We start from the raw sequence: 10,247 nt of genomic DNA, 5'->3' as shown, positions 1-10,247 counted from the left end.
TCCATGGGAGAAGGATAAACAAACTTCTCCCATGAGATTTATTGCCTCCAAAAACTGTCTGGAAGATCATCTATGAGTCAATTCCAACTCGTTGCCAGTAGAGTCAATGACAAACAACACGATTATACAAAATTGGTTAATGATTTCTATATTTGCACCATTTACTTACTATTTTCCTGCATGGCCCATGATTTTAAAGCCTTAATCTACCAGACTGTTTTGTGAAGTGTAGAAAGTGCACGTCCATATCCCAATAGAACAGAGAGTGGCAGAGCAGAGACTCGCATCCAAGGAATAAATCCTGACTCAGTCACTTACTAGCTGGGCAACTCTGTGTCCCTTAGTTTCCTCAGCTCTAATAGAAAAATATCAAGCATTTCATGACAAGGAATTCCAGACTGTCAACCTTGGGGGAAGGCATTTCAACAGACCCATCTCACATAGAAATCACTTACATGTGCTCATTAATTTCCCACCATCCATGTTCACAGCCCTTCAAACTCTTCTTGGTTAATGAATAGTTATGGAATTTCAGTGCTATGCCAAGAGTTGATAGGGGAGTCTGTGAGAAACAAATATTAAATTAGAAAAATGCTTCATTCTAAGTGTTTATTTCAAATAAGATTTCTTTGTTCACTCAGAATTTCTCTTCTCGTTCCTTGTTGTAATAGTATTTTACTCCATGAGCCCTGCGCCTCATGGCGAAGAAAACTAGTTGCCAGAGGAGCATGATGGAGAATAAGTGGGTCAGCCTGGTGCTCAGGAAGCAGCTCTCTTGCCCCTAGTTGACCTGGATGACATTACACATATTAATTAGATCTCTGGGTTCAGTTTAATGAGTTTAACTTCAGAAACGCACAGTTTTAAGGAGTACCAACATTTTCCTACTTCAATGAAAATAATATTTTATTTAAAGTATTACTCAGATTCTCTACATGAAAGATAAATAAATCAGCATTGTCCTTGTATTAGACTTCTGTATCCCTGAAGGCAGTTACTGGCTCTGCTGAGGTTGCTTTGAAGAGATCAAACAAAAGGAAAGATGACCCATGTAGCTCACATACTTTTATGTCCCTACAGTGCCTAGTAGTTAATAGGTATTCAATAAACATTTGTAGAGTAGATAAGAGAACTTAGAAGAAGATTTAAATGGGCTTTTACTCAGCAAGAGTAAATCAGGTGCTGTCAAGTTGTTTGCAATTCTTAGCAACTCTATGAATCACAGACTGAACCTTGCCCTCTCCTGCACTATCCTCTTAATCTCAGCATGCACAAACCCATTGCTACAGCCACTGTGTCAACACATTTTGCTGAGATCTTAACAATTCTGCTGAAACAATCTAATTTTAAAATGAGAAAATAACATGAACAGACACTTCACCAAAAAGGACATTCATACAGTCAACAAATACATAAAGAGATGTTCAAGATAGTTAACCATTAGAGAGAAATAAAATAACTAGGTATCTCACTCAGGCAATAATAGAAATGACCAAATATTCAAAATATAAAAAACGAATGCTGTGAGAGTGTGGAATGATTGGAAATCTTGCATACTGCTTGTAGAATTATAAAATTATATGACCACTATGGAAAATGGCATGGCATTTCCTTTAAAACTTAGAAATTGAGAAAATATATGATCCAGTAAGCCACTACTATGCATATATCCTAGAGAAATAAAATCCATAACATGAACAGATATGAGTTAACTAGTCTAACATTTATATCAGCAAAAAGATGGAAACAAGCTAATAGACCCATGTACAGAGTATGTAATAGGTCAACGAGAGAGTAAAACTATGACAATCATAACCAAACACCCTGAGAGAATAAATCCTTGTACCTGTGAACTCAAGACCATAGTCACAGAGGCCATCAAAGTAAATTGTTATCTGTTATTTGAACAGCTATGGAAGAAGATGCAAATCATAGAAGAAGCAAAGGAAACCAACAAGAAAGCAAATACGCCAGAGACACAGAGCCAAAATAAATACAGTGATGAGGAGGAACTTGCACAAATATGGCATAAAATATTAAAAATGGAAGAAGGAATTGAAACTATAGATAATGAGATAGGAGAACTTAAAAAATCATTACAAGATAGAGAGGGTACTGCCAACACAGTACTAGAAACAACAGAAAGGTATTAAAATGAAATACATAACATTAAGATTGAAATGGCAGAAGTCTTCAACACATTGGTAGGACAAAAGAGTAGAACTGAACTGGAAGACAAGAACCTCAGTGGTAGCATACTAAAAGAAATATCAGAGATGAGACATGAATAAAATATTAGAATTATGTGGTATGACATCAAAAGGAATAACATATGCATGATTGGAATTCCAGAATATGAGAGAAATGGGGAAATCACTGAGAAAACTGTGGAAGAGATACTAGTAGAAAATTTCCCAGGTATTATGAAGAACAAGGAAATTCACGTTCAGGAAGCTCTTTGAACACCAAATAGACTAGATCCAAAAAGAAAAACATCAAGACATATCACAGTCAAATTCTTCAAAATAAAAAAATAAGGATAGAATACTGAAAGCAGCAGGGGGAGTGGGGAGAAGAGTCACCTCTAAAGGAAAACCCATCAGATTAAGTTCTGATTTTTCAGCAGAAACCATGCATGCAAAAAGACAATGGGATGGTATATACAGAAAGTTGAAAAAAAAAAACAACTGTCAACCCAGGACCCTATTCCCAGCAAAGCTCTCCATCAAATTCAAAGGAGAAATCACATCCTTTGCACAAAAGAACTTAAGGAATTTGTGAAAACAAGGTCAAACCTACAAGAACTTTTAAGGGCAATCCTACTCACAGAGAAACCAAAGGAAAATGGATGGACCATAGTAACAAGAAATAACAAAAAAGGAAACAGAAATATGGCAATGCTAAAACGTGGCCTCTCGTTAATCACTCTTAACATGAATGGACTTAGTGCACCAATCAAGCGATAAAGAGTAGCAGAATGGATAAAAAAGCAAAGCCCATCAATACGTTATCTACAAAGGACATATATAATAAATGAAGAGAAAGATAGACTCAAAATCAAAGACTGGGGAAAATATACCAAGCAAATGATAATCATAAAAAAGCAGGAATGGCAATACCAATCTCTGAAAAAATAGACTTCAGAATTAAAACCACCACAAAAGATAAGGAAGAGCACTCTATATAGATTATAGGCATGGCAGATCAAGAGGACATAACATAGGTCAACATCTATGCACCAAATGATAGACCTGCCAAATACATAAAACAACTGTTAACAGAACTGAAGAAAGAAATATAGACAGCACCACAATGGTGGTAGGAGACTTTAACAAAACACTCTCCAAAAGATAGATCAGCTCAAAAGAAACTTCATGAAGATACAGAAGACTTGAACTATAGTCAGCCAACTCGAACTTTCAGATGTATTCCAAGCACTACATCCATCTAAAACTCAATTCACTTTCTTCTCAAGTGCCCAAAGTGGATTGCATAACATAGTCTACAGTGTTTACTCAAAGTAGAAACTATGGTAGGTTGTTGTTGTTGTTGTTGTTGTTGTTGTAGTTGTTGTTGTTATGTGCCCTCAAGTCACTTGAGACTCATAACGACCCTATGTACAACAGCTCTGAACCCTGCTCTATCTTGAGCCAACCTCACTGTCTCTCGCACACCTCCCCCATTACCCCAGTCACTGAGTCAATCCATCTCATCCTAGGTGTTCATCTCTTCTGCTGTCCCTCCACCCTTCCAAATGTGATGTCCCTCTCCAAAGACTGGCCCCTCCTTGCAATATGCCCAAAATATTTCAGACAGAGCTTCAAAATCTTGCCTCCAAGGGGCAGTCTGTTTCCACTCTTAGCTACTAGGGTCTTAAAAGTTTGTGGTGAGTCATCAAATGTACAACTACTGGCCTCTCCTTTTCTGGAGAAAAGAAGAGTGAGGAAAATTAGGCTATTAATCCAAAAGATTAACAGGTTACATAAACTTCTGTTATCACAACCCTGAGACAAGAACTAGATGGTGCCGAGCTACCACTGCTGACTGCTCTGAAAGGGTTCATGATGGAAGATGCATGCCAGAGAGATGGGAAAAAACATGTAATGAAACTCAAAATCATAACAATGACAAAGTTTACTGGTCACATTGAGACTGGTAAAAACGCTGAAACCATGATTGTTTGTCACCCTTCAAGTCTGGAACTCATTCCTGTGACTCATCTAGTCAAACAATAGACAGATCTACAAGGTGTTTAATGACACCAGATAGACATACTCATTACAATAGTCAAAAAAACAAGATCAAAAGGGCAGCATTGCCCTGGGATAAAGCTCAGAAAGCAAAAAAGGGAGAGGAAAAGTTGAATGAAAATGGAAAATACAGGAAGAAAATGGGAGCAGAATTTTCAGAATGTCAGAATTGTAATCAATGTCACGAAAAATAATATATTTTATATATATAATGTTCCTCAGGCCACGTAGAGGGACCATAAAGAGACCAAAACCACGGCATTCGTTCAACCTATCTACACACTAGTTCTACAGGACACATCGCCTTCACTTGGGAAACATTAACACTAAACTTCAGAGACACTGGTCACAATGTAAGAAACTACCAGCAGCTGACGTGTTTGGAATCACAGAAGCCAAGGAAGCTTCATATATAAGCTATTAGATCAAGGGCTGGTCAATTGGAGATAGATGTGAAGGGAGTGGGTAGAAGTGGTTGGGTACCCTGGTGGATGGTGGAGCAGGGAAATAAGTGGGTAAAGACACGTGTGCCAAAGACAGGGACAACACTGATACTAATGGTTAACTCCACAATAAAGGATATACCTTTCACTTTTTCTATAAAATGCTGGTCTGTCTGATACTTCTCTAAATCTGAACATTCAAATTAAGACAGACTAGGAAGAAGGATTGGCCATCCACTTCTGAAATAGCAGGCCTCTGAAAACCCTGTGTGTGTGTGTGTGTGTGTGTGTGTATGAATTATTGAAGAAAAAACCAACTTGCTCTGTAAAATTTCCCTCAAATCTCAATATAAAGTTAAAAAATAGTAAAGATCTCTTGTAAAGATAGAAGAATAATGATGAATTTATTAAATCCTACAATATAAATAAACCTGGTAAACATTAAGCTCTGATAGTATAATTGTTATGGAGTTCTCTGCTAGCCCACAGATTATTGGATCTTCCTTGCATTTCAATTCTACCAATGATTGTGGAGAAGGATGGACAATCTTCTCCCTTGCAATTTACAGTCTTAGGACCCCAATAGAGGGTCAGCTATGAATTGGCTCCAACTCCAAAGCAGTGAGTTTGAGGTTTTTGGTTCATTTTAATTTTAAATAAATCAATCACAAAATGGCAAATATTATAGAAGTTACTACTATAAAAAAGTTTTTAAAAAGTTTATACACATTCTTTGATGGTTATCAGGGATGAGTGGAAAAAGACACAGTGTAGCCCATAGGAAATTGTCCAGCTAACCCAAGGCCATGCCTTTCTGGTGGCTCAAATCCACTAGCATCTTTGAAGGAGAAAAGATGGACATTGTCCTCCTGTGTGATTTACAGCTTCGGAATACCAATGGAGGGTCAGCGGTAAAACATAGTGCTTGCTCTGTTCCAACTCAATGGCAATGAGTAAACACAAGTCTGATAGTAGAACATTGACCTAGGTAAACCCCAAACTCATTATCCATTCATAACTGACCCATCAACATGTTTCCAATGTTATAAATCACACAGGAGGAGACTGCATATCTTTCTCTCTCCAAGCAACTGATGGATTTGAACCATCAAAGAGGTATGGCCTTTGGATTAGGAGCAAAATCCCTATAGACTAGGTCATAGATGCAATTTCCAATAAAGGAGATGTCAATATAACACGACTAAGTCAAAGGAAGATACTGGGTGCCACACGCAAGTATAAGGCAACAATTGCAAATACTATTAAACAATCCTGTAATCACAGTAATAGCAAGTAATACCTAATGGACAGATTGGTACTCTTATTCACTGTGGATGGGAATGTAAATTGGTACAGTCACTATGAAAGGCAGTGTTTCTCAGAAAGTTGGAAACAGAAATACCATTTAACCCAGCAATTCCACTGCTAGAAACATATTCTAAACAAACCAGAGCCACAACTCAAATAGATGTATGTACATCTATGTTCATTGCTACATTATTCACAATAGCAAAGAGATTGAAGTAACCAAAGTGCCCCTCAATAAATGAGTGGATAGAAAAACTATGGTACATCCACACAATGGAATATCATGCAGCATTGAAAACAATGAAATAGTAAAATATCACACAGTATGAGGGAGCTTTGAGGTCATTAAGTGAAATGTCTCAGTCATGAAAGGATAAATACTGCACAGCACAACTGTTCTAAATCAGGGAAGACAGGGGGTGGTGGAGAGGGAACGGGGAATGGGGTGGATCCATAATGAACACTGAATTGGAACAGATAAAGGTAAGAACTGTCTGAAAATAATATATGATTATACATTATACATATGAGAACAATTTGGAACAAGGGGGCATTGTGGAGAGAGGAAAGGAGGGGAAATGCGCAATAATGAATAAACTTAAAATATAAAGTGAATTGGGGGTAGGCTAGGGATAAAATATGCAACAATGAGTGAATGAAAAGTCAACTTTTCTATAAACTTTCATGAAAATAACAATTTAAAAAATTTAATAGAAAAAGAACACATAATATTTTATATGTTTATGCATAGGTAGATATGTAAACTGAATAGATATGAAATTATATGCTATATGGAAGTATACCCAAATGTATACAGAATTGACAGAGGATATTTCTTCATACAAATTTATATTTGCTGCGAATATATCCATATATATAGTAGAGTACAATAAGAAGTTATGCAAACTTTTTCGTCATAACCAAATATTTAAGGAACTGAATCATACAGCTTGACAGCTTGAGATCATAGTCTTTGAGGGACATCTAGCTCAATTGACATACCATAGTACATAAAACAATGCCCTACATCCTAGTCTTAAAAACTTTGAATCAACCGTCTGGAATACAACTACTGGTCTCTTTGCATCCAGAACAAAGACATGAGTAAAGAAAGTCAACAACCATTAGTCTAATGTACTAATGTATTACATGAACATGAGTCTCTGCAATCCTGAGACCAGAAGAACTAGTTTATACCCAGTTATCACTACTGACCTCTCCCAGATCACAACAGAAGGATCTAGATGGAGTGGGAGAAAAATGTAAAACAAATCCCAAAATGTTTAAAAGACTGGTTTACTCTCTGATCAAGATTAATTGAACCCATGAGACGATACCATTCAGTACCTTTCAAACTTTTAATTGATCTCCATCCCAGAGGACACTTCTAAGCCAAATGAAAGACAAGCCTATAAAAGTGAAAATACTAATCTTGAGAAACATACTCCTCAGAACAATCACTTACATGAGATTAGCATGTTGACAGTTGACAAAAAACAAAACTCAGAAGGCAAGAGGGGGCTGGGAAGATAGGTAAATGGAAGTGAGGAACTGATGGAAGAAGTGTTAAGAGTGCTGAAGCATTGAAGGAGCAGCAATCAACACCATGAAATAAAGCATATACAGATTGGAATATAGGGAAGCATATTTCTCTGAAAACTACATCCCAAACCGCAATATAACATAGTTTTGTTATGGATTTTTTGTTTTGTTGAGGTTTTTGGTTTTGGGGTTGTTTGGGGTTTTGTTGTTGCTGTTGTTTGTATTGTTTTGTTTTGTTTTTTTAAGAAAAAGAGAAGAAGAAAGTATGCGTTCCTGACTATGGGGTGGGTCTGGGATGTACCGGAAAATAAGTTTGCAAAAAAGATTGATGACATTTCGTCAAATTTGAAAACAAGACCAAGGATTAAGGAGAACTGAGAAAGAAAGAAACCAGCTCTTTTCTGAAAAAAAGATTTATCCTGACATGAGTAAATATTTTTGTTGCCTAAAATTTGTATTTCATTAACTCAAAGCTCTTTTACAGAAGACAAATGACTGACTTCCACTGATTCCCACTGATGAAAGAATGTTGATTTCATTAAATTTCCAGGCTGAGGAGGACAAACTTTCCTTGAAAATGCTGTCACCTACCAGCATGGTGACTCATTCAATTCCCCACAGGTAGTGCTTCCATATGACTCAGATACCTGAGAACTGAAGGTCTGATTGCCTGAACCTGACAGAAGTTCAGTTAAGATTCTTGCTAAAGCCAAGAAAACTTGGAATGGATATTGGAGAAAGCAGCATAACCATTTTCAACACAACCCAAAGCCCACAGTCATAGAGTCACTTCCTACTCTTCATGACAATGTTCATCAGGTTTATAGAGCTCTAAACGTGTCCAAGGAGAGACTGACCATCTTTCTGTCTCAGAGATGCTGTCATACTCAAACCACCAACCTTTGCCATTGGCAATCCAATGTGTAATGCAGTATGCCACTATGGTTCCTTTAAACTATAATACATATCATTTATTTTTCTTTTTCAAATAGAATATTTTTCACGGAGAGAAAATGTGAGTGATGCCTAATGGCAAAGTGCAACATATCCATTGAGCTGCTAACTGAATGGTCAGCAGTTCTAATTGCAGGGAGAAAAATGAGAATGTCTGCTCCCCTTAATATTGACAGCCTTGGAAATCTGATGGAAGGTCACCGTCAATCAGCAAAACTTGACAGTAGTGAGGGTTTGTGTGGTTTTTTTTAAATATATATGGTGACCTTGTAGATAAGGAATTGTGCTGACAACAGAAAGGCAGGCAATTTGAACCCAATACCGGCTCCGCTTGAGAAACTGAGCAATCTCCTCCCATCTGTGCATTACACAGCCTCTGAAAAGTCTGCTGGAGGGTCAGTTATAAGTCAGTCCCAATTTTTTGGCAATGAATTTGAGAGTGTGTGTGTGTGTGTGTGTGTGTGTGTGTAATGAACAAGAGTGCCTAGCACCTTTATCTTTTTTTTCTTTTTTTATTAATTGTAATGAAAGTTTACAGAGACTTACGATTTCCAGTCATTCATAGTTAGGATTTTCTCCCTGCCCAATCCCTCCCCCACAAATCACTCATCTTCTCGAAAAGAAAAAGAAAAATTCCCTCATTGTTATGCAATCCCTCTACTCAAGTTCACTCTACTATGCAGCCTTCATTCTGGACTTTTATATTGTATCTTTTAATTGTAATGAAGATATTTGTGATAAAGATAAAAATTTAAGAGTTTATGCTTTTAGAATACTACACCAAATACAGATTGGAGTATAATAGTAAGTTTTTAAAAATATTTCGTTATATTGATTGTGCACAGACACATAAATATGTACACTTCTTAGTAAACACATTTCTGCCTCAGGACTTTTGTTGTAGCTGTTCCCTCTGCCTATGATACTATTATCCTAGATATTAGAAAGGGAACTTTGGTGGCTTTTAGTGGAAAGGAGTCAAGCTGCTAACTCAGCAGTATATAACAGCAACAACAAAAGGTATTAGAAAGGATAATCCCAATTTCACCTTTCTGGGCAAATAATCCCTTGTTAGTGAGGCCTTCTCTCACCACTCTACCTTAAATAGCAACCCTCCACTCCCCAGTGCATCAGGGTCGTATTCTCTGTTCATATCTATTGAATCTGTATGCTGATAAAATTATTTGAGAAGCTGGACTCTATAAAGAGGAGGAGTGTGACATCAGGATAAGAGGGATGTTCATCAATAACCTGCATTATGCAGGTGACATAAGCTCCCTTGCTGAAAGTGAAGAGGACCTGAAGAACTTGTTGCAGAAGATCAAGGAATGTCACCTTTGGTATGGACTGCGTCTTAATGTCAAGAAAACAAAGATTCCTACCATTGAACCTATAGGCAATATCATGATGGATGGAGAAGAGATTGACACTGTCAACAAGTTCTTCTTGCTTGGATCCAAAATAATGGCTTAGTACCAGCAGTCAAGAAATAGGGAGACACATTGTACTGGGAAAATCTGCAGTTAGGGACCTCTCCAAATTATTGAGGAGTAGTGAATGACTCTGTGACAGCTACATATATTTTAGTTGTTTGTCCTCTATCTCCCCCTATTGGAATGGAAACGCTCAATGAAAGCAAGATTTTTTATTTTTTTTTCCCTGCTCTCATAAATGCCTAAGCTAACATATTAGGCATTGGAGAGATGAGATGGACTGGCATGGGGCATTTTGAGTCAGATGACCATATGAT

General features: G+C 37.2%; 1 protein-coding gene across 1 annotated transcript in view; it reads right to left on the bottom strand.

Moving 5' to 3' along the window:
• The window catches only part of TMPRSS7 (transmembrane protease, serine 7), a 77,257-nt gene that overhangs the window by 33,339 nt on the left and 33,671 nt on the right, over positions 1–10,247 (bottom strand). Inside the window, exon 7 of the mRNA XM_006895344.1 lies at positions 456–562. Coding sequence (XP_006895406.1) covers positions 456–562 — 107 coding nt within the window. The remainder of the gene's footprint in view (positions 1–455; positions 563–10,247) is intronic.

Source organism: Elephantulus edwardii, unplaced genomic scaffold, assembly GCF_000299155.1.
Source record: "Elephantulus edwardii isolate Elephantulus edwardi_28Jun2011 unplaced genomic scaffold, EleEdw1.0 scaffold00165, whole genome shotgun sequence".
NCBI classification, from domain to species: domain Eukaryota; kingdom Metazoa; phylum Chordata; class Mammalia; order Macroscelidea; family Macroscelididae; genus Elephantulus; species Elephantulus edwardii.
The sequence above is the reverse complement of the archived record's forward strand: the minus strand, read 5'-3'. Positions and strand labels throughout refer to the sequence as shown.